The sequence below is a fragment of the Danio rerio genome, chromosome 17 (genome assembly GCF_052040795.2).
Source record: "Danio rerio strain M-AB ecotype USA chromosome 17, GRCz13ab, whole genome shotgun sequence".
Taxonomy (NCBI): Eukaryota; Metazoa; Chordata; class Actinopteri; order Cypriniformes; family Danionidae; genus Danio; species Danio rerio.
This window is the reverse complement of record NC_141037.1, coordinates 53,365,948-53,392,500: the sequence shown is the minus strand read 5'-3', so window position 1 is coordinate 53,392,500 and position 26,553 is coordinate 53,365,948. Positions and strand designations below refer to the sequence as shown.

Sequence of the window (26,553 nt, the reverse complement as noted above, 5' to 3'; positions counted from 1 at the left end):
ACTATGGACAAATTTTGTTTACCCAACTAACCTAAAGCACTTGTTATTGAAAAAGGGGGTGAGGGGTGGCACCCAAAGGAAACATCACAGAATGGCCCAGCTGGGACTCGAACCAGCTGGGAAGTAACAGTGCTAAACACTGAGCCACCGTGCACCCTTCTAGATATACAGTATATGATAAAATATTTTACCTCAGGGGTGGGCAAACTCAGTCCTGGAGGGCCGGTGTCCTGCATAGTTTAGCTGCAACACTAATTAAACACACCTGAACATGCTAATCAGTGTCTTCAATATCACTAGAAATCTATAAGCAGGTGTGTGTGTGTGATTAGAGTTGAAGCTAAACTGTGCAGGACACCGACCCTCCAGGACTGAGTTTGGCCACCTCTGTATTAGCTGAACGTTTATATATGTTTATATTTGGGTATGTGTAATATTGCCATATTTTTTTTTTACCATAACATTTAACTCTTAACCAAAAACACCAAAAGCATCTGCAAAGAAAAAAAAGAAGCTCTTTTAAAACAATAGCCATCAGGCTCCTGTGCTGCTGTGCTGTAGCCCATGTTGCCCATAGATGGTCATTTAAATGCACTCTAGCGGTCTCACACACTGATCTCGACCACACTTTAATAGCTACCCATGAAAGTTGATTTCTGTTTACTATTGATTCTCCCCTAATAGTCATTTGGAATGATTAAAGAGTATACGTGCACCTTGGGCTTCACCGAGGCCCTGTTAAGCGATAGTCGAAGCACACATTTCATTGCTTTCCACAAAAGCTTGAGTGACCCGTCACAGATCTCAACCCACCAGGCATTTTGTAGTTCACAAAACAAACTCCCTATTCTCTTTGTTCAATTTAGCTTTTTGGTTAATTAGCCATGACTTATAATCTAGACACTAGGCAGAATAATCCAGGTCAAAACACATTTTAAAATGCCTGTCTGTTCTGCGATTAGGACTGCGATGCATGAATATATTAACAAAGTTTAGAAAGTGTATATCTGGTAGTTTTTTTTTGACACCAAAGAGCTTAAATTACTATTGAATTATTTGTTTCAAATCGAAATTTTAGCGTGGATACAATTTTGTTAACTTGTCATATATACAGTTGAAGTCAGAAATATTAGTCACCCTTTTTATTTGTTTATTTATTTTATTTATTTATTTTTTAAATATTTCCCAAATGATGATTAACAGTGCACGGAAAGAATTTCAGCTAAAATAAAATTAGTTTATAATTTTTGAAACACATTTTAAAGACAAAATTATGAGCCCCTTTAAGCGTTTTTTTCCCCCTGATAAACTACAGAAAAAAACATCATTATACAATAACTTACATAATTAACCTAACCTGCCTAGTTAACCTAATTAACCTTGTTGAGCCTTTAAATGTTACTTTAAGATGTATAAAAGTGTCTTGAAAAATCTAGTAAAATATTATTTACTGTCATCATACTGTCATCACCACCCCCAAAATAACAATGCCAGTGAGACCCCCAATACCCTCTGAGGTGATTATAAATACATAAACTTTGCATGCAATGGTGTACACACACCAATAGACCCAAATCTGTTCTTTGTTTATTTATTTTTTATTTTATTATTAATATTTTTTTATGTATATCAGTGCTGTAAACGTGCCAGAAAGTTTAACCTGTTATTATAAAATGAATCTGCTGCATCAGACGCTATTGCTGTGTCTTTAATATAATGTATTTACCCCAGGGGTCGCAATCCATCTAGTAACTATAAGCTACTATAGTAACTATATAGTACAACCCAAGCTCATTCTGGAAACGTAGCCCTGCGGACATTTCTGGAGACAGCGATTTACATGGCCGGAGGTACGTAAAGGCCGCGTTTAGTTTTTTTCGAGCGAACGCTTCGCCCCTTCTCTTCGCGCTAGCCGGCCGACGGCTCGCCTCCGAGTGGAGGGCTTTCCCGATGCAATCAGTTTGTCCGCTTAGTTCACAGCGTTGCGTCGGCGGAGCGGAGGCCAGCAGGTTCCGGAAATCAGGTAAGACGAAAAACAGAATCCGAAAAATAAGGGCGAGAACACGGCGGGATCCGAAAACGCGGTTGAAATCGAAGACGAGGGCTTTTGTTTTTTTTTTTTTTCTGGACAGCTTTTGCAAATCGCCGCTCGGGTTTAGGGAAGGAGGAGGAGAAAGAGGAGGGTGGCCGAGTCGGCCGGTCCGGCGGCTTATCGCGCGAGAACGGCGCGGGCGCGAACGGCGCGTGCTCCCGAGAGGCGCCCGAGACGCGAAAAACTGCACACAGCGGCCTATCGCGGATCCGCGAAAACAAAAAACGCTCGAATACGTACCTCCTGGGACGTAAATCGCGGTCCACAGAAACGTCCGCGGGGCTAGTTTCCACAATGAGCCCGGGTTGATATAGTAACTATAAACAACATTTTTTTCAGTAGGTTATGGATCAAAAATGGTAATTAAGTAATTATTATGATTTAATAAAAATAAATAGATTTTTGGAAATCACCAGGCGACCCCCACGTCAAAGTCCCGTGACCCCTCGGGGGGTCCCAACCCCACTTTGAGAACCACTGTTTTACAGTACTCATTTGGTTTGAGTTCTCTTCATTTATAGGATTTCACTGTGCTTAAATTGCTTTATTTACTCAAATGGATTTAGTTACATTAACTTTAAGGGTTTTACAGTGTACTTCAAGTTAATAATCCAGTTAATAAAAGTTCCTTATTATAATCCAGAGGAGTATGGAACCCATTATGTCATCGTTGACAGGCATTTTTAAATATCTGCACATTTTGATTATTATTTTACGAAATGGAATAATAATAAAAAAAACAACAATTACAAAAAAAGGAAATTAGTTTTAAAGTCATTTTAAACATTATGCTTACCTGCATATCCCATTAATTGCTCCATAACTGTAGTTACATAATTAAAGCAAGGTTAAAGCAGAGTTAAAGAACGCTGCACAGTCTGTATATATACAAGTTGTTTGTAAATTTGTTTTATTTGTGCTGATATAAATAGTGCATGTGGTAAAGAAACCCACAGCGGTTCTTGATCCCCAAATTAGCTTAGACAAGCAGTGCTCCACAAACAAATGATCTGTGTCAGCAATATCTGTGCAGGTGTGTAATGAAGGACGATTAGAATAAGCAAACAACAAAAACTAATTAAGGCAGATTACTGTGTAAAGGCCAGAGCTTTTTGTGATAGAAAGTATTCATACATGAAATCCTGCAATGCACTTTTATGCAACGCACATTAAATGTTGATTAACACAAGAATTGGAAGATAATTTATCAGCTTAAAATGTGTTTGCTTTTATTAACTGAAATAGAAAGGTAAGCAAAAATGTATATTTTCAACTAAATGTATATTCATTGTTATCAAATTAAATATTATATACAGTGCCATATGTGAAACTGTCAGTCACACTTTTTTTGAAGAGCATGACATGAATATGAATATGAATATGATTATGATTGAGATTTTATGCATAGTTATGACAACTTCCATTAAGTGTCATTCGCTTAGTTACTTTAAACAAAAAAGTGACATTGTTTGAGATAACTTTGTTATGACAACCTGACATAAAGACAAAGACTGGTTATGATTAGGGCCAGACGGAATCTGCGAACAATTTTGGTAAAAGTCTGCGTATTTCTGCTGAATTATTTTGGGAGTATCATAACTAAAACCTTAATATATGAAATAAAAAAAAATACATCTTTTAATTTTTTTTTAATGGTTTTAAATGCAAATCCAATTAGATTCACTTTATTTGGTAAATAAAGCAAGTTTTTCCATATAATATATCTAGTAAAAGACAGAAAATAATACTGTACAAACTGCATTGTACATAAATCAGATGAACAGTTTCACATTAGTCAATAATATTAGTGAAATTAATATAAAAAACTGAATAAATATAGATTTACACACATTTACTCAAAGTAAATAAACAGAATTAATGATGGGCTAAAAATCTGCGGAATTCTGCGAGTGTAGATTCCGGGTGGGCCTAGTTATGATGAATTTGTTTATCATGGCAACTGCAGATTATCAAAACAACGTAACTTGTCATAAATCCGTCATAAACATGATTGCAATGAGGCCATTGTAATTGCTTTATGAATAGTATAACAATGTCAATAACAAGTTAATGTTATTTTACAGTTTTTTTTTTCTTCATTGATTTGAACAATATGCATTAAAGGGACCATCAAAATAAAGTGATATCAAAATCATACTATTAATATATAAGCAAGAGACTAGTTGCGAAACACCTAATTACACATAAAGAGAAAATAAAGGTTTACATTAAAAGTATCAGTCTTAAGCAAGGAGCATTCATTTGTGTTGAAAATACTTTGTATTACACACTAACCATCTTGTCTTTTCTGGCTAGGAGAGGTTAATGATGTATCATTTGTGGAATAAAGCAAAATAAGGTCCCACTTTATATTAAGTGGTCTTAACTAATATAAACATACACAGGAATTACTAGTTTGTTACAATGTACTTATTGTGTAAATACATGTATTTACTGTGTACTTAAGCTTGCTTAAATACATGTATGTAATTACATCTGTAATTAACTTTTGTAAATACATTTGTAAATACACTGTTGACCATCCCATACACTTTAACCTACCCTTAAACCTACCCATGCCACCAAACCTGTCCATAACCCAACCTCTATCCCAACTCAAAAGCACCACAAGTGTTCTCAAATACATTATAAACACAGTAAGTACATTGTATTTATTTTTTGATGTAAGTGCACAGTAGTTAAGGACACTTAATATAAAGTTGGACCCAATAATTATGTGTCTGATGGGCCACATTTGTTACATGTACTTAATCATCCGCAAAGATGTACTTAGACATTTGCAATTTGATGAAATGAATAAAAAAAATCTATTCTGTTGTGAACAACTGGCAAGAGGTTTAGAGATTTCGCCATGTTGTTCTGAGAATGTAATTTCTGTTTCAAGAAATGAGCAAAGCCAATGAAGAAAAACTACAATAACAACTAAATTTGTCATGAAATTGTCATTTAAATTAATAAGTGATGTTTATTAATAAACTAATTTCAAGAGGATCACGTGCTTATGATTGCTTGCGGCTGGTCCAGCATTATTCAATATATAATCCACCAATCAGGCGATTCTTAAGCTACTATAAATACCCCAAGTTCCATTTCACAGCCATCTTTGTTTTGGAGAATCCCTCCTTCCACCCCTACTCCTCCTCCTCCTTTTCTAGATGGTAGGTACAGTGGCCCAGTGGTTAGCACTGTTGCCTCACAGCACGAACGTAACTGGTTCTAGTCCTTAACAAGCCAGCTGACGTATCTGTGCAGAGTTTACACATTCTCCCCATGCTCACATGGCTTCCCCCGGGTTCCATCCAAAAACATGCAACTTAATTTAATTGACTAATCCAAATTACTGAATGAGCACTGTGCTACGTCTGACAGATCCCACTATTATGTCTTTCTTTTCTTCTTTTTTATTCTTTTACAACCTGTTTTAACGCATTTTAATCTGTTTTTAATATTTTTTATTGTTTGTTTGTTTTTATTTTATAGACATGCTCCTAGTAAGTAGTTATCTGTTAAGAGCAATCACTATCTGCTCATTGGCTACTACAGCAGGGGAGTTGTCAAGATCTACCTGAGCTTAAACTCCCCCCTGGCCTTGCAAACGGGAGGGAGCCCTGGGCTCGAGGATCTTATGAGCTCAGGGCTCTCTCCTGGGACAGCATGCCAAACAAGCTTTATAATCAATCATCAGCTAAGTGTGAATGCTTAAAAGCTGTTTTAAAGCGTATTCACACTTTACTAAGACATTTTAATGACAAACTATAATAATTTCACTGACAAAAACAAAACAAAACAAACAAATCTGAAATTAAAGATTTTTGTCGGTTATGATGTATTGGATTTTGTTAAGTTGCCATAACAATGGCATCTCAAACAACATCACCTTTGCATTTTAAATGATAAAAACTGATTGAATGACCAACATCATATAAGCATTCATTAAATCTGAGTCATTTCTATAATACATGTGAAATCATGATTATAAAGATGTCACGACACTCTTATAAAGACCCCCATTTATAGTGTTGCCAACTCTTCTTTTACATTCTCAAGTTTCTTTGTGTGAGGTTTTATAAAACTGCCACTGGATAAAATCTAACCCAAGACAAAGAGTATAAAATGTTCCACAGACAAAGATAAAGCCTCCATTCGCACAGAGCTTAACTCGTTCAGACATATTCTGACATTACAGTATGTTTTCAAAGGCGTTTGACAGCAAACTCTACTTTGTTTCTTTTCTGCAGAACGTCCCTCATCCACAATCTCAAGAAATCCCACCGTCGCTCCCAAATACTGGAACTTTTCTTGGATAGCAGAGGACGAGCTGACTTTCCCTGAGGATCCTGTATCAACTTCAGGTAAGTCGGCCGGCATCAGTATCATAAAAGCTTGCTGAACTCTACGGTCAAACACAAAGGCGGTCCCCTTTCAGGATGTGATGTGTGTAGGCAGTTGGTTGTCAGTCTGCATAAACGTCCGTTTCTCATTCCCCACACACTCCCAGAGCTTTTTGACTGCCTGGTCTTGAACTTGCAGTTAGCATCAAGCTGTAAGGATTACAAATGATGTAACAAGCCGCAGCTAAAAGCGTGTTTTAAAGAAGATAGGCAAGAAAGTCCATCAATAATATGCACTCAGTGACTTTAGAATGTACCAATAAGATGCATTCAAAGATTTTCTGTAGTACATAAGTTGTGTTGCTGTCAAAGTTGTTCACAAGTGTAATTTGCAATGGATGAAATTAAATATTAATAATTATAACTAATTTCTAATTACTGATTTATTTGATCTTTGTCATGAGCACAGCTTAATGTGACATTTAAAGGCTTAACTAGGTTAATTAGGTAAACTAGGCAGGTTAGGGTAATTAGGCAAGTTATTGAATAATGATGGTTTGTTTTGCAGCTATATATATATATATATATATATATATATATATATATATATATATATATATATATATATATATATATATATATATATATATATATATATACACACACAAACACACACACACACACACACACACACACACACACACACACACACACACACACACACACACACACACATATATATGATATATTTCACAGCCGAGTAGACATATGTGTGTCATATTTTATGTCAGGTAGTAAAGCAATAGATATTGTTTGTGGCTGTATAACTCATCTAATGGTCATGGGAAGTTAATTAGATAAAGGAAATAAATGTGTAAAAATATTCAGAAAGCACCAATCTAAAATCGATTCTGCCATACAATTATTTATTTATTTATTTATTTATTTATTTATTTATTTATTTATTTATTTATTTATTTATTTATTTATTTATTTATTTATTTATTTATTTATTTATTCATTATTTGTTTGTTTGTTTTTTGTAGATTTGTTAAAATTCTGTAAGAGTACCAGCTGTTTAAAAGCCTAGACTGAAAACAAATGAATGCACACACACATAATAATTAAATAGATAAATAAATAAATAAATAAATAAATAAATAAATAAATAAATAAATAATAAATAAATAAATACAAACAAGCAATCAATCAAACAGATAAAATATAAGTTTAATTAATTTAGATAATAAAGACTTTATAATTAATTATTATTATTATTATTATTATTATTATTATTATTATTAGTAGTAGTAGTAGTAGTAGTAGTAGTAGTAGTAGTTGAAGTATTCAGAATAATATGAAGTTTAATAATGAGAATACGAATAAGAAGAAGAAGAAGAAGAAGAAGAAGAAGCATAGATTAATAATAATAATAATAATAATAATAATAATAATAATAATAATAATAACAATAATAATACTTTTATTTATTTATTTATTTATTTATTGGTTTTATGTTTTTTTTTTTTTCTTAAGTCAGTAAGATTACTGGCCATTTGGAAGCCTTGACCGAAAACAAATGAATAACCACAACACACATAACAAATAAATAAATTATAATTCATTATTATTATTATTATTATTATTATTATTATTATTATTATTATTGCTGTTATTAACAATAATAATAATAATAATAACACTTTCGTTCATTTGTTTGTTTGTTATTTTTGTATTTTTTGCAGTGTGTTTAGTTACAGAATCAATGTCTCTAGGTTTTCCTATTAAAATGTTGTGTGGTGTGTGACCTCAATGTCAACAATACATCATGTAGGGTTGTGTTACCCCCAGACAGTTGTGTAGTGTGAGAAGAAAAGCGATCCAGCAACTCAGAACTTTGTGCAATGTGCACCCTACATTAGTTGTCACTACACTGGTTTCTGATAGACTGGCCATCAATCGAGTGAGTTTTCCTGCCTCCGGGCTTTACTTCAGTATTCTTTACATAGAACAAGCTGTTTGATGGAAGGAAGACTAAAATGTTGATTTTATGGGGCGCACATGTCAGCATTCCCTGATCTTTGTTTGATCAATTGATTAGATTGATTGATCTTTTTAACAACTATTAGGTAATACGATTCCACCTTCGAATTTGTGTTTCAATTTTGTGCTTGGTAATTGCAATATGCTTTCGAAGTGAATTATCATATTATAGAAACAAAAGTTCTAAAAATATAATAGCTATGATCTATCATAAACAAGTATTCAAGCATGCTAGCTAGCGAGAGAGAGAAAGCAACATCCGCCACATAAACAATATATACAACTGTTGCATACATTATAAGCATAATACATGCCATGGACATTACATTACAATGCCTACTGGTTTAAAAAAGCCTAGATTAAAATAAGAGAAATTAGAACTTTTTTGTCATAAAAAAATAGTAAAGCAAATTGTCAAAAAAAAAAAAAAAAAAAAAAAAAGAAACCCTGCGAACAGATTGAATACAGGAATGGAGAAAAGGCTGCTCTTTTATTATCAGCTGTCAGTCAGCGCCCACTCTTTTTTTTTCTTTTTTTCCCTGGTCATTGCTTCCTTTCATTGTCTGTAGTGTAAATGCAGTCAATTGGATGAGTCACTTTTAAAAGATGATGCAAGAGGGTCATCAAAAAAAAAAAAAAAAAAAAAAAAAAAACGGATACAGCCACTAAATCAGAATTGACCATCAAGACCTGGGGCCTCATGTATCAACGCTGCGTACGCACAAAAACTTTGCGTACGCCAGGTTTTACGCTCAGAATCGCTCACGTTTGGATTTCCTAACAATGAACTGAACGTGGGAATGTGTGCAGCTTCACGGCAGCTTTATGGCTGGCGTACGCACATTTTTTGTGCGTGTCTGTTTTATTTCCATTGGCGACTCCTAGAAGCAGTTGTGTTAAATTCCTCTCTACAAAGTGTCTGAGCCTTGCAATGGCAGCTGTATGAGACGGGTTCAGCAGGTATATAAGGTTTCCACACCATACATTTGACCAGCTAAACATTAAAGCACAATTTGCAGCGGTCGCCTGTTTTCCCAATGTAATCTGAGCTATCTACTGCATGCACATTGCTATAAAGACACTATCTGAAGATGATTTTGCATGCGTGAATCAGAAACATTTCCATTCAATAAATGTGCAAATAAAATATGATGCTTATTGATATGAACTTATTGATGATTCCTACTTGTCTTTCTCGTGATAAATAGTTGGCAAAATCTGATATGTAGCGGGGGAAAAAACAAGAAAGAGTTCATCAGACGCTGGATTTGAGGCGAGTTCATGCTCGAACGTATCAATTCATGATCACAAGCGTCTTACGAGCGCGCCACTAAGACTGTTCAGCGTCCTGCAACATTTTACAGATATAAACCACACTATTTCTTTTTTTTTTTAATGCACTTAGTGCGATATGTTCAGACCCAACTGTGTTGACCGCATCAGCTAAACTCTCCCACTCTATTTTTTTCTTCTGTTGTTAATTCGGAGAACAAACTTGCAAATAACACCGCTTTTCTCCGGTCTACCTCCGAAAGCAGCACCTCCAATTCACATTCTGTTCAAAGTTTCTCTTTTTGCTTGCTTTTGCCATTGCTTTTTTGTTGGATTTTGCCATTAGCATAGTCATTAGCATATTCATATGGGGGAGGAGGCAGGGAGGGTTTTTGTGCTCGTGCATGTTGCGCTCAGTTTCACGTTCATTCAGATGTACAAAAGAATATGCGTGAGATTCAGCGTACGCAGTGTTTCATAAATCTGGGGCCTCATGTATCAACGCTGCGTACGCACAAAAACTTTGCGTACGCCAGGTTTCACGCTCAGAATCGCTCACGTTTGGATTTACTAACAATGAACTGAACGTGGGAATTTGCGCAGGTTCACGGCAGGTTTCTGGCAGGCGTACGCACATTTTTTTGTGCGTGTCTGTTTTATTTCCATTGGCGACTCCTAGAGGCAGTTGTGTTAAATTCTTCTCTACAAAGTGTCTGATCCTTGCAATGGCGTCTGTATGAGACGGGTTCATATAGTAGGTATGTAAGATTTCCATACCATACAGTTGACCAGCTAAACATTAAAGCACAATTTGCAGCGGTCGCCTGTTTTCCCAATGTAATCTGAGCTATCTACTGCACGCACATTGCTATAAAGACACTATGTGAAGATAAATTTGCATGCGTGAATCAGAAACATTTCCATTCAATAAATGTGCAAATAAAATATGATGCACAAACTTATTGATGATTCCTACTTGTCTTTCTCGTGATAAATAGTGGGCAAAATCTGATATGTAGCGGGGAAAAAAAAGAAGAATGAATTCATCAGACGCTGGATTCGAGCCGAGTTAAGCTCGAACGTGTCAGTACACGATCATATGCTTCTTATGAGGTGCGCCACTGAGACTGCGAGGGTGCTGCAACATTTTACAGATATAAACCACACTAATTCTTTTTTAAATCCACTCAGTGCGATGTTCAGACCCAACTGTGTTAACCGTATCAGCTAAACTCTCCCACTCTATTTTTTTTCTTTTGTTGTTAATTCCGCCGAACAAACTTGCAAATAACACCGCTTTTCTCCGGTCTACCTCCGAAAGCAGCACCTCAATTTCACATTCTGTTCAAAGTTTCTCTTTTTGCTTGCTTTTGCCATTGCTTTTTCGTTGGGTTTTTACATTAGCATAGTCATTAGCATATTCATACGGGGGAGGAGGCAGGGAGGGGTTTTGTGCTCGTGCATGTTGCGCTCAGTTTCACGTTCATTCAGATGTACAAAAGAATATGCGTGACACTCGGCGTACGCAGTGTTTCATACATCTGAATTTTTTTCTGCGTACGCACATTTACAGCTTTGTGCGTACGCAATGTTTTAGTAAGATTTCCACGCAAGTCTTCGTACATGAGGCCCCTGAAATTTTTTAACATTTACAGCTTTGTGCGTACGCAATGATTTAGTAAGATTTCCACGCAAGTCTTCATACATGAGGCCCCTGCAGTGTAAATGCAGCCTCAGCCAGAAGCAATTTGCATTTAATTTAGTGATAAATCTTTGTCCTTCTTTATTTTGTACGAATTCTAATCATTAGTTTTTGAAAAGTATTTTATGATTTATTAATAATTTTTTTTTTCTACATTCTACAATTCTAAATAAAGTGATAAATTGGAGTACATTTTTAGTATATGCTCAAAGGTTTATACTTCTGCGTCAAATGATTGGCGTGATCCACGGCGCAAGCAACATGTGTTGCTGTGCTTTCATACTTCTGTGAGCTGTTTCTGTTGCTCTGCAATATCACTTCCGAAATGCTAGCTGGCAGTAGGTGTTTATGTTCCTCTGTGTCGAGTTTCTTCGCTGGTGTTTTGTTTTTTCTGAACGTTTCCTTAATGTACAAGTGATTCAAGCTCACTAATTTTGAGGCAGGAACCGGCGGATGTGCAACAACTTTAACCATAAGGTAAACACAAAGCAACAGTCTCTATCCGAAACTCCTTTTAAACAGTCGACACTTGTAAACAGTTGCTCCAACGGACTTGCATGGCTCTCAGTTCCGCCCACACTCATCAGTGCTTCCGAGCAGACCAATCACAGAGCTTGAGCTATGCGTCATTGCGACGTGTAGTTACATTTTTTTAAAGGGGTGCACTTCAGCGACGCAGACGGCCATGGCGAGGGCTATGTGTCCATGCATAGGCCGTACTGTAGCATACGCGTGCGCTTGACGCAGAAGTATAAATCAGCCTCAACATGTTTCAACCTTCTACAGCATATCGTTGCCCTTAAGTGTCTTAAGGCTTGTGCTAAGTACAGACTTAAAAAAAAAATGATTGCAACCAATTAAATTGTTAGAAAAAGTATCAATAAAATATCCGATAAAGTGGATGCACCATGCCGTGCATTTTAGAATTCTAAACATAGGTTTCTATAAGGGTACACAAAACGGTGCCTCAACTCGGCGGCTGTTCGCCGCGTCCAACCACGACTCAGGACACTTCATATTTCTGCCGTGCCACAGAGCGCCATCTGAATAGTTTCATTTTAATTACATGCGAATGTGCACAACTGGTGTGCCATGTTGTGGCTCTGAGCAGCGCATCTGCTGACTCAGTCAAAGTTAATTCAGTGTGCGTGGTTATTAGTCTCGGTGTACAAGCTCGGAACTTTAAACTAGCACACAGTTGGCTGTAAAACTACACAAAGACACAAATGATTTAGTACTCTCTGCTTGGTCTGTGTCGTACATGTACGACTGAATGTTGGTCCTCTCACTCAAGTTGCTTCTCACTGTCTGCTTGTCTGTTGCCATACACAAAGCGGAGGAGCTCCTTGTTAAGTTTGACAAGAAGTCGAAACTAATTTTCATGTGAAACAACACACCCCTAAAACAGCGAGCTGTGTACACGCTAGAGGTGTCAACCTATACTGGTCTAACAGTTTGGTCCGGTTACAATTATCATGCCATCGATTCGGTTCAGTACGCTATTTCCGTGCATCAGGGGCGGACTGGCCATTTGCCAGATAAGCTGTACCATTTTTTAAATGTGGGCCGGTCAGCAATTTTTAAAATTAATTTTGTTTATATGTATTGTTTTACATGCAGGCAGCTTTTATCTCTTGCAAGATGTGAGTATTATGATAATGATGATGATAAAAGTAATAATAATAGTAAATGTTAAGCCTTGGCCCAATCGACAATGACCGGCTGGTTTCGAGATGGGCCGACCCAATTAGAGGTTACGCGGACGTAATCAAAATCTGGCAAGAATGTCAAAAAAATTGTAAGTGCAACACAAGCTAATTGTCAGAAATGGACCATAAAAAAGGAAATGTGGTGCCGAAAAGCTCAGAGAAAGCAAAAAAAATAAATTCAATGCCTAAAATTAACTGAAATAGTCTTGAAAGAGAGCAGCGCAGGGGTGCAAGAAGGTTGCTTTTTCAAGCCTCGGCTGGGTTAGTTGGTGTTTCTGTGTGAAGTTTGCATGTTCGCATGGGTTTCCTCCTGGTTTCCCTCACAAGACCAAACACGTACTGTAGGTGAATTGGGTAAACTTAATTGTCAATAATGCATGCATCTGAATGTGTGTGCATAGAGGTTTCACAGTGCAGCGCATCTGCAGCGTCAAACATATGCTGGACAAGTTGGCGGTTCATTCCGCTGTGGTGATCCAGATTAATAAAGGCACTAAGCCGAAAAGAATAATGAATGAATGAAACGATAGCATATATAAATTTGTTTTTGTTCCAGTCGCATACATTAAAGGTTTAAATATCTATTACATTTGGTATTGCTTATATTATTTCACCATCTGTACACCAATATAAGACGTGAATGTGCGTGTCCGTGCATGGGGCTGTGTCAGTGTTGTAATGTGGGCTGGTGTGGCTACAGTGCCAGGACTGATTTTTAGTCCCAGTCCGCCCCTGCCGTGCATTACGGTGCATTGACGATGCTTTCCATACACAGTGTTATCGACCGCTGCCGCGCTTTATTCGGAAATTTATTACCGCCCAGCATGAAATCTCGGCGGGTCCCGCGACAATGCACAGGTACAGCCGCGGGAATGCATACATCCGAGAGGAAAAGAGAGGAGAGGAAAAGTTACTCCAGCAGCCGAGAGGAAAAGTCACGCTAGCAAGTGAAATGGGCCACAGTGAGAGAGAGAGAGAGAGAGAGATATGCAGTACTTTCATTCCCTCAATAGCAGAGAAATAGGGGCTTCTGCTGGAAGTGTCAGTGAAAGACTGTCCAGAAATCAAACACATGCAGTGAAATTGTGCACAGTAGTTGGCGCCTGGAGTGTTGTAAATAACCGCGCTCACCTACCTCGTGACGGAGCGCATATGAGGTAAATGACGTCAGTACATAATAACCGGTTATGATTATTACTGATAACGAATTGTTCGCGTCTGCATCGCGGTGCACACGAAGAAACAATTTATTTTGACACCCTTAGTATACGCCCCCAAAATAACATTTTTTAACACACTATAATAAAAATAATAAAAAATCTGAATTGTGTTTTAAACTGAACCTGAACTGGCACACCAAAAGAATCATAATATTAGAATTAAATAAAAAAAAATAGGTGCCCTTTAAAATATGTGCAGTAAAACGTAAAAAAAAAAAAAAATAGTCTCTTACATGTGGTCAGTATATATGAACTTTTATTTAATTAAATTTACAGAAATTGTACTATACATTTAATAGGATATTAGAGGAGTTGTATCATGAGATTTTTTGTCGTATTTTGGTAATGCAATACACTAAGCGAGGGTTTTTACATTTGTTTTAACGACTGAATAAACCTAAATCCACAAATCACCTGTGAGAGATTCAATAAAAGTCTTCTGGGCCTTGTTCAGATCAGCGAGAGAGGGTGAATGGCCTTGTCAGATATCCCATAAGACTCAGACAACAATGAAAGTCTCTCAACAGCCAGAGATTATGTCAGAGGTCAGGCTGTCTGCCATAATTTAATGGTTCCGTTGCCAAAAGCTGTCACAAATGCCTGTTTATGCAACACTTCTTCCCTTCCGTTGTTGCCCTCAAATCTCATTCCTGCTCGTGTCCAATTCAGGATGATTGACATGTGGAGATTGAAGCTGGAGTGGCTGTTGCTTGAGCCCTTACAGCTTGGATAATTAGCGTCCCTCTACTGGCTGTGTTCTTCTTGATTTATGTTTGGCGCCGGAAAAGCTGACAATGTCCATGATCCATCGATATTATTCAGACAGTGAGGAGGTCTGGGTTTTTAGGCTCTGATTGACAGTATTAAAAACAACAGAAGCTGAAAGAAAAAAGTGCTACTTTATCATAAAGGGCCACAAATCCCCCCTGTCTCAGAAGGTGTTTTCACACCTCTAGTTTGGAAAAAGTCAGGAAAGTGGGTGTGTCTAGCTCTGTTTAGGTGGGAGTGTCGGGGGAGGGAAAGAGGGAAGGTTTTGCATAAAAATGGGAGTTTCCGTTTGGGCATGTGCTGATTTTCATAGAGGCAAAACAAAGGGGAGAAAGACAGTAACTGTGTTTACATGGACATCAGTAATCAAATTATTTGCCAAATGATTCTTTTGTCGACTTTAACTGCAGTTTGGCACTTTCACTTTTATTCAGGAACATTTCATGCATGCCCTCAGTGACAAACAAGATATTTGATTTGAGGAACTGCTGGAAGAGTGTAGTTTTAATGCAATGTTTGATACCGCATGACGAATGTGAGAAAAAAGAAAAAAAGAAAAAAAAAAACCTCTGCATTTCTTGGTAACTTAGGCCCCGTTTACACTAGTGTGTTTAGTTTTAAAACGGCGTTTTAGAATGAAAACGATCCGCGTCCACACTCGCGTTTCACCCAGCGTTTCTGAACTGCTCTCCGTCCACACCAAAACGCTGAAAACGCACATCACGTGACCACACACACACTCTCAGGCAAGCGCTGTAGCCAATCTACCCAGATGAGAGCTGTGCTAGTCGGACTTCTCATCAAGCATCTCCCGCTGGATCTAACCTCACTATATTTATTAAACGGAATATTTCTTTCATCTTGTTGTCTTTATTTAACGACATATTCATTGGACATTGGAATCTATTACTTGTTCTCAGGTAACGTGTTTTGGCTAAGCGCAAAGATAAGTTAATGATTAATGTAAGCACGTACATTCTGTATATTGACTGATCGCTTGCCTTTATTTCCTATAATGTATAAACTTATTGTATGTTATACTTTTATAATGGCCATTATCGATTAAAACTGATATTCAGCAAAGAGAGGGTGTGTTTCGTATTTTCACTGAAATTGAAAGGAGGCAGTTGTTGTAGGCTCCGTTTTGTTATAAATATCCACACAGTGAAGATGACGCTCATATTTGCAGCACGGCGCCTCAACATTTTTGCTGTCTGTTTAGTTGTTAATATTAAAATGAAAATAGGCAGTTCCTTATATCATGTTTACATTTTATTGTTGAGAAAGTAAAACAACGTAGCCAGGGTGATGTGAATGAAGTTATAAAGTACACTGTTCCCTTTGAAGATTTACCCGTGTCCTCGGTAGTCTGTTTTCCATATCATACTGAGAAGAAGAGACTGCAGCCATGATCAAACTTGCGAAGTTTTAACTTACACGGAGAAGATGCAGGACTGAACTGTGCGTGTTAGGCTACTTAATATTCAGGAAAAGCCCCAATCAGAGAGGCGAATGTCTGCAGCCCCGCCTCCGTTTTCAAATGTCTCCGTTTTCCATCATCCACACTGAGACGGAGCAGCTGCGTTTCAGAATGAAAACGGCCTCTCCAGCGTTTTCGAAACGCTCCGTTTTCGGCGCTCGAGAACTCCGGCGTAGTGTGGACGGATGGCGTAACCGTAGCAAAACTTATGCGTTTTCAAACTAAAACGCATTAGTGTAAACGGGGCCTTAGATGCACACAGTAGGTAGTGTCAGAAAGCCGTGTGTGTATAGACCATCCTGTCACAAAATGCGGCAAAAATCAGCATTTACAGCAGATCTTTAAGTCCATAATATTGTAGTGGTATTAACTTACTGTAAACTTAGTAACTAAATCATTTTGACTAAGGTCTGTCTTTAGTCATTGAAAAAATACTGCTGATAATATGAACTAACTTTGCCTCTGAATAAACAAACAAAGACCACTGATCGCACACTTACCAAATCGGTAGAGACAGGACAGTCAACACCAACTGGAGCTACATCTTTTTTAAAAGGAGACGAGCAGCAAAATGGGATTTCACCATTTCCACATGCAAAAACTCTCAGGTAAAAAATGTTCCCTACAAACGTATTTCTGTCACGTGCACTGTAGTCCACAGGTGAGTCCAAGTGTGCTCTCATAATGGGGAAATGAAAACAAAACCTTCCTTAAACACAAGAGGTAAACACAACACTGACGACCTGTGTCTCCAAACAATTCTTGTTCTTACACTTGTTTTGGCAACACAGCATGGCGTCTCTCTGCTGTCTGAACACTGTAACACGTAAAACAGTCTTCAAAGCTATCAAGCATATTAATGAAGTTGCACCACATACACAATAGAGCCCGCAGATAGGTTTGAACCAAGTCTTTCTCATGAATTAATGCTGCACGTATGACACAATATCTATTCTATTATGTCACGATGCACTCGCAGGTACAGACATCCACTTTCCACACTGGAATACACACAAGGATCTAATTGCCGTGACACAGCTTCAAAAAATTGTTTTAAAGCGGAAGAACGAAGTTGCTCGAAATAACGCAAAAACAAACAATTTTCACTTTTTAGTGAACTATAAGTCTAATAATAGTGTTTTTAGCATCTTGTGACACATATACGATTGTCAACAGCCTAAAAAAATGTGTTTTGTGACCCTTTAAAAGTCTCCATAGTTGCCTTGACAACACAAACACTGTTGTCAATAAAAATCGTGCATCTGTTTTTATTTGATTGGACAATAAAATAAAACATGCGACTGATGTTCCCCTTTCAAAATTAGATGGTGCATCTCAAGGGGTAAATCCTATTAAGCGAATAACTAATAAAAATATGTTTTTAACAACATAATTAGTAATCAATAACTTTTGCAAAATAACCCTACTCTAGTTGACATCAGTAAATCTTTATAAATGCATAGGAAAAAAAAGTATAATAAACTATAATTACAGATTTGATGTATAAATATACCCATAATAATAATAATAATAATAATAATAATAATAATAATAATAATAATAATAACGGCGATGCAGTGCCGCAGTAGGTAGTGCTGTGGCCTGACAGCAAGAAGGTCGCTGGTTCGAGCCTTGGCTGGCTCAGTTGCCGTTTCTGTGTGGTGTTTGCATGTTCTCCCTGCGTCCGCTTGGGTTTCCTCCGTGTGCTCTGGTTTCCCCCACAGTCCAAAGAGATGCAGTACAGGTGAATTGTGTTGGCTAAATTGTGTTGTGTGGTGAGTGTGTATGGATGTTTCCCAGAGATGGGTTTCAACCGTAAGGGCATCCGCTGCGTAAAACGCGTGCTGGATAAGTTGGCGGTTCATTCCGCTGTGGCGACCCCGGATTAATAAAGGGACTAAGCCGAAAATAATAATAATAATAAAGGTGATTTAGTGGTGGCTCAGTGTTTAGCACTGTCACCTCACAGTAAGAAGGTTGCTGGTTCAAGTCCCAGGTGTGCCAGTTTGCATCTTCTCCCCATATTCTCATGGGTTTCCTCCAGGTGCTCCGGTTTCCCCCACAGCATAAAGACATGCTATAGGTGAAGTAATTCCATAGTGGGCCATAGTTTATGTTTGTGAAAGAGTGTGTATGAGTGTCTCCCAGTACTGGGTTGCAGCTGGAAGGGTAAAACATATGCTCGATAAATTCATTTCACTGCGATGATTAAAGGGATTATGAATGGATAAGTAATATTACACACATGAATATGTGTAAAAGAAATTGCCTTCAGTGAACATCACACAAGGTGATCAAAGCCAAGAAGAAGAAGAAGAAGAAAAACATGTTTTAGTGACATCATGGTATCTGGTATATTAAAAAAGAACGTCTCCTGAGGGTACACAAGTCATGCACATCAGTTTATGGAGCCTGACATTGCCAACTTTGATCTAATCTGTGAAGCAAAGCAGTTGCTCGTTCTTGAGTTCACAAATGAAGACGATGCCGCTCTGATGTCACAACGATGTCAACGCTTCCACTCTCCCCGCTGCTCAAAAAAAAAAAATCACCTCAATCTTCACGCCGAAATCATTTTGATTCGACCCAGATAGCTGAGCACAACATGGCCCCGACTGTAATGGGGTCCGCAAATCTCCAATCTTCTCCCGGCAGCAGAAATTTGCAAATTAATTCAAATAGGGCCATTGGGAGAATCAGGCACGTCGCCTCAGCTGAGCCCTATATTTTCAAGCAATAGGAGTAAAAAAAAAGGCTGGTTGCCATATGAAGGTGAATGACGTGCGCCACTACCGGCAAAATGATGGATTGCAATGCTGTCAGAGCATCTGTTGCATGCTGGTGTTAATACAAACACAGAAAGTGTGATACAGTGGGGGGGCTTGGCTGAACACTGCCATCACCCAGAACTCCCAACACTCCAAATCAAGATTGATCCCCCACTCCATGGCCATGACACCAGGACTAATACTCTCTCTTGTTTTGCTGTGGTTCTCTGCCAAAACAAGCCCCTGGCACAGCTGGCATGTGTGTGTGCCAGGAGACTGGCAGCTTTTGTCCAGTGGAGAGAAGGCTGTGAATAAGATGAAACAAAAGGGTGTTTCAGCACACCTGAGGTCAGCAGTTTCAGCCTGGAATGGCGAAGGGTTGCTTTCAATTCGTTTCGATTGAGAGATACAAATATTAGTTAATATATACAGAAATAAATCAAATGGCAGTTTGTATACAGAACATATGTATTACATCAACAAAAATCCGTCCAAGGCACTCGAATAAAGTGAAAAATTGAAAAAAGCCTTTATTCACATGTCTAAATTTCTAAAAACCTACGCGTTTCGGCAGAAGTCTGCCTCCATCAGGGTAACAGTGATCAGGTGCGTCTAGAGTCTCAATTGAGTAATACGGTCACATGACTCATTTAAACATCTCAAATGGCACTCAAATAATTTAACAAGCAAAGTCTATCATCATAAATTCGGCATAGATACACAAACACCCACTTGCATATATGGGAAAAGAGAGAGAGAAGAAAAAAAAGGAAAATACATATATATATACACAAACACATACATTAATGTATAATGATAATCTGTAAAGTATCTATAAAAAAACTCATTCATTCATTCATTTTCTTGTTGGCCTAGTCCCTTTATTAATCCGGGGTCGCCACAGTGGAATTACATATTGCTTTGTAAGTTCTTTTTGGAATATAAGCAGTTGTTAGGGATGTCCCGATACAACATTTTAACTTCCGATTCGATACCGATATTGCAGCCTTCAGTACGAGAAGATACCGATACAAATCCAATATTAACACAAATCATGAATACTTTACTTTTACCTATTTCGTTGAGTGGAATGTATGAACGGCTAGATCAAACTGAGAACAAAAGTTAGCAACAGTAAGTATGGGGAAAAAAATATGTATTAAATATCGGTTGCATAAAAGTGAACCTTATACATAAAAATATCTAAAAAAGAATTAAAGAATACATATTAAGACCCTGAAAATATCTTAACTGAATAAATAAAAATATAATTTTTTAAAATGCTAAATAATTATTAAAGGTCACTTCAGTTATTTATTTTTTACCATCAGCAAATGGCAAAAACAGCTGACAGCAGGAACATAAGAACAAAAAAAAATGTTAATTGAACAACTGCGAAAGGTTGAGTGTCTAAAACTTAAATTTCACACACAGCTTCTTCATGAATTTTGTATCCAGTTCCGAGCTGAAAAATATCTTTCACGCTGGGCAGCAGAAATAGGAAGTTATTGTTATTTTGACTTCAACTGTATTTAGTCTGTGTTTGCATCATAAGAAGGTTATGGCTGTATCAGTGTTTCCAAACCTTATTAATTTTATAATAATATATATTGCACATATTATCTTTAACAAATATACTTGCAGTAGTTAGATTATAACACACCTTTTCTCCACAGCACATAAAATAATGTGTATATAGTAATGCGAAAACGCAGCTAAAGAAAGCAGAATCCGGGACATGTTATGCGATTTAGAAAACTTGTCTGAATGCATTTTTAAGTCCCAAATAGAGGACATGTTTATGAAAAGAGGTTGTATTGTCATCCTAAATAATGATCAGTCTATTTATTAAAAAGCTTTTCTTTCCCGCGTGTCCTCCTCAAAGCTACTCAGAACAGGTGTCCAGTGCATATCTGTGGATCTGCAGCAGCAGAGCATCCGAGTCTGTGGCGGAGTATTCTAACGCACACAGAACTGGGCCACTGAGGTAAAGTCTTGTGTGTGGCAAGCGCTGGTGTTGAATTAGGGATCACACTGGATCCACCATAACATGCCATGACCGAATTGAGGCTCGCATGATATGCACTACGTCGCCATTCGGTGTCTTGTTGCTTAGCAGCGTAATCAAAACAATGTAAAGATAGCTTATGTGAAGTAAATAAACCAGTAACATTAGACATGTGCTGTTGTTGATAGTGTCAGCATGTGCTACCGTCACAATAGATTTCAGTATATAGTGTGAAGAGCATGTTAAATCTTAAAAAGACTTTGCTAGCAAGCAATAACAGACATTTTTAAAGCAGTCTAATATAGTTTTATAGACTGATATTGGACCTATTTCCGATATCAATATCGGGTCGGGACATCCCTAGCAGCTGTACTGGGATTCAGGACTGGATTCAGAACTTATTTACCAAAGTAGTCCCATCAAATTAATAATAATTCCTGACATTTAGAGAGCACTTTTCTGGACACTTTACACATTGTTGAGGGAATTTCCTCATCCACCACCAGTGTGCAACATCCACCTGGATGACATGACGGCAGCCATATTGTGCAAGACCGCACGTCAGCTGATTGTTGGAAAGGAAACAATGATATGGGGATGGTTAGGGGGCAAATTTGGCCTGGTTGCCAGGGTTAAACCCCTACTCTTTTTTTTGAGGGACATCCTGGGATCCTCAGGACCTTAGTTTAGCATCTAATCCGAAAGATGGCATTCACTGAGCAGTATAGATTCCCCATCAATATATTAAGGCATTAGAATCCACATGGACTGCAGGTTGAGCGCCCCCTGCTGGCCTCACTAACACCACTTCTGGCAGCAACCTACCTTTCCCATTCATCAACAGTTGATCCATTGGTTGGGAATGTGGCTAGGAAATAGTTTATTTCCTTGACCTTTAGTTTATTTGATGATTGTCTTGGCAAAACACTTCTTAAAGTGAACCCATTTCCTGAAAATCTCAAGTAAAAGGGTGAGAGTTAGGGTTAGACTCTGGCTTTTTCCATGCTCTGAGGCAAGAAACTGTGCTAAATCACAATACTTCCCATTTTTAAAAGAGTTTTTGGTGCACTTTTATTTTCTCTGAACAATATGTTTTGTTCTACTGTGTGGAAGACGCAGTGCTTCTTGACCAATGTGTTTCAGTAACACTTTATTTCGGTGGTCTGCTTTACAAATTATTTTGACTTAAGGTAATTTTGCAGCTAGATGTCAAATAGCAGTCAGTAAATTGAGGATTATGTCTTCTAATGTTTTATTTTGATGGTCCCTCTCATTCTACTTACTACAAGGAACTTTGTTATTAAATCACTGGTAACCTTAGCCCAGTGTGCTAACAGTTTACTAATATGCAAAGTTATATTCTAAGGGACTATACTGTCAGCCAACTGTCGAAAAAGAACAATTGTGTGTCCAACATGCTGCTCTTTTGTTTGAATGAGAACATGGTACATGTGGTCACAGTTTCACTATGAATACATTCAACCCAGGCTCATTATTGATATGTACCCCTATATACATTTATAGAGAGTGCCAAATACTTCTCAGGTGCTACATTTGTTTGCAGTTTTTTTTTTCACCAATCGACCAGAGGCCGTTGTGTACACTTTTTCAAATCTCAAATTTATCTTGCGAGTGCCATTTGAGCCTGGTGTTCTTGCCTAAATACACCAGAGGCCGCTGTCGACTGACTGACCAACTGACCGATAACCCCACCTACCCCTTTCCTAAACCCAACCGATAGTGTTTTCAAAAGTAATGATTGACCCCATCACCCCATTCCCTAAACCTAACTTGTTTTCAAAAGCAATCCAGATAAAGAAAAGCCCTCGCGGCCGCCTGATTTTCACCACATTTTCAAATCTTACCTCGCTTTTACCCTGTTATTTGCTTGTTTATTTTATATTTTGCCTTTTGTTTTACCTGCTTCCTGGAACTGTTCTTGGCTGGGTTCGAACCCCGTAGTCGCGGTCAACTTCTCTGCGTCTCAAGTTGAGACACTAGGTAAACTGGTTGCAGAAAAACCAACCACACAAAAAGAAACAGAAGCCGTCTGCTAAGTCATACTGCTCCATAGCGTTTGTTTTTAAGACAAAGTGAAGCTCTGGCTAAGAAGTTTGCGCTCTCCAGAAATGTATACAGGGTAGATTTTCACAATGAGCCTGTGTTGAATACATTTATGTTGGCTTAACATTGCTGATAATGAATGTCCCAGTAAGTTAGGCTTGCGCTCTATTTTTATTTTTTGTATGTTAAGATAATAGTCAAGATATATCATTATTCTAGATTTATGGTATGTATTGTATATTCATTCATTTTCTTGTCTTAGTCCCTTTATTATTCGCCATGAACCGCCAACTAATCCAGCAAGTTTTTAGCAGCGGATGCCCTTCCAGCCCAACCCATCTCTGGGAAACATCCACACACATTCACACACACACACACACACACACACACACACACACACACACACACACACACACACACACACACACACACACACACACACACACACACACTACGGACAATTGAGCCTGTACCGCATGTCTTTGTACTGTGGGGGAAACTGGAGCACCCGGTGGAAACCCACGCAAAGGCAGGGAGAACATGCAAACTCCACACAGAAACGGCAACTGAGCCGAGGTTCAAACCAGTGACCCAGCGACTTTTTTGCTGCGAGGCAACAGCACTACCACTGCGCTCAGTAAGTTATATATATATATATATATATATATATATATATATATATATATATATATATATATATATACATACATACCATACATACATACATACCATACATACATACATACATACATATATATGACTAATGCTACAATAAAATTAGCAACTGTGTATGGCCAGTGTACCTTAAAAAAGGATTGACAGTAAATAGATTACACACATGCTCAATAAAACAAACAGAGTGTGACGAGTGCACTTAATTACTTAGTTTCGATGTTTGCTGATTCTAACTGAAGCAACTGGCATAGTGGCAATACCTAATATTTTCTTTTTATGATCCAGTATGCCATATTAATAATATTCACACACTTATTCAAAGTATCAAAAGCTATTAAGCATGGCGTGTTTTATGCCAGTCACATAATCCTATAAAATGATACAGTGTAAGTTTTGACAAACTCTGGCATATAGCATGGACACTGCCTTGTATAATGTGTTTTTAAGTAACTCTCCTAACATTTACAGGCTCGTATTCTGTATCTGGATCCAGTGCAGCTGGCACTCATCTGTACATTTTGTTAATAGATCCTCTGGGCCCACTGTCATAATATGCTGGAATGTGAGATAGTAAAAATTGATGGTGCAAGACGTGAGCTCTAGGATCCTGTCCACACCTTTCACACACCCTCTCAAATCCCATCATGCCATCTCCCGCTGCCCGCTGAGCCATATTTAGCAACAGAACTCTTCGAAAATGAAATCAGAGTTTGATGGATTTCTTTCAGAGGTCTATGCAAAGAGGGGAAAAACACGAACGGTGGAGTTCAAGATGAATACTTTTTAGGCGATGTGCCTGTCTGTGTGCAATGTTTTATTCTATTTAGGCTGTCCCTATCGTTTTGTGTCTCCTCCATCTGTCAACACTGACTCATGACTCATCCATTCACCTTCCCGCTCCTCTTCAGGGCATCTGAAAGGGTGATTGGAGATGTGGGGTGTGCACAGGCCATAAAATGGTCAACGACATGCATAAATAAATAGCCATAGTGCATATTTCACAGATGATGATGATGATAATGATGATGATCATTAAATTAGCATATTTATAATTCTGCTTAATGGACTTAAATTTGATGTTAATTTATTTTTCACACCAGCTGGCACATGACTGATAAATATATCAGATAAGATCAGATTAGGATAAAATGCAAATATTAATTTATTAATTTGGGGTTTCCACAGCGGAATGAACCGCCAACTTACCCAGCATATGTTTTACGCAGCGGATGCTAGTGATAGAAAGTTCGGATCATTTTTACTCGGATCTTTGAGTCTAGTTCATCGAGATGAACAAATCTTTTTTCGAGTCATTTCGTGCATTTGGTTCAATTGGCCAAACTATTATTAAAATGCTACGAATTGCCTCCAAACACATCTACAACTAGGCCAAAAGGTTGATCACAGGACAAATAAGTCATAAATAGAATACTATAAGGAGAAAATAATAATTCAATGTTTACCTGCTTTTTTGTCTATGAAGGTATTTTTGTCTCTTTGCTCAGTTCACCTCTTCATGTCTTCAAACGTCAGTGGATTGTTAACGTTACACTGACAGTCACATATAATCTTAACTAATGTACACAGTCTGAGCCATTAGGAGCCATGACTATAGTTAGTTCACCTTTCAAGTCTTCTGGTTCTTGAGTTGTTTGTTCATCACGTGACAGAATGACTCAAACCCGAGGACTCGAGAAATGAACGGTTACATTTTTTTCCGGCTCTAAACGGCCATGATGAACAAATGACTCAGACCCGATAGAGGACTCGAGAGATAAATGGATCAATTATATATATATATATATATATATATATATATATATATATATATATATATATATATATATATATATATATATATTTATTTATTTTATTTTTTTTTTCAGCAAACGTGAACAAACTACTATGTGTACCTATTATTATTATTATTATTATTATCACCTTTTGGATTAATATATTATGAACAAAGAATGATGGAATTGCTCTCTAACAGAGGCTACACGTGCTACTGAATATTACAGACAAAGATGAGAGGTTTGCTCTGACTGTGGGTTATATGCTTGTTGTTTTTGAACCTAAATAAACCTAACATTTATGTATGTGTGTAGTTTTTCTGTAGTTGGTAACATGTCGGAGACTTTAAGGGTCTGTATGTGTTCATATATGTTGCATTTATTTATTTATTTCATAGAATTACAGACGTTACAGTAGGCTATTTTGCACGTCATTGATCTGCATGTTCATTGAAATGTTAGTAGTAAACATTAACACAGAAACATTTACATGTATTAAGCATGTGTTTTGTGAGAAGTGCTTCTCATATGATATGTAAGCGACCCGTATGGCTTTACTGTACACATTTTCTCGAGCGAGAATGACGTTGACTGAAACTTTGTCATA

At 37.6% G+C, this 26,553-nt stretch overlaps 1 protein-coding gene across 2 annotated transcripts in view; it reads left to right on the top strand.

Annotated features, from left to right (window-relative positions):
* The window catches only part of alk (ALK receptor tyrosine kinase), an 859,538-nt gene that overhangs the window by 358,277 nt on the left and 474,708 nt on the right, over positions 1-26,553 (top strand). For both annotated transcript variants that reach the window (XM_087289256.1, NM_001423965.1), the window contains 1 exon segment: positions 6,352-6,465. In XM_087289256.1, the coding sequence (XP_087145382.1) occupies positions 6,352-6,465 (114 nt within the window).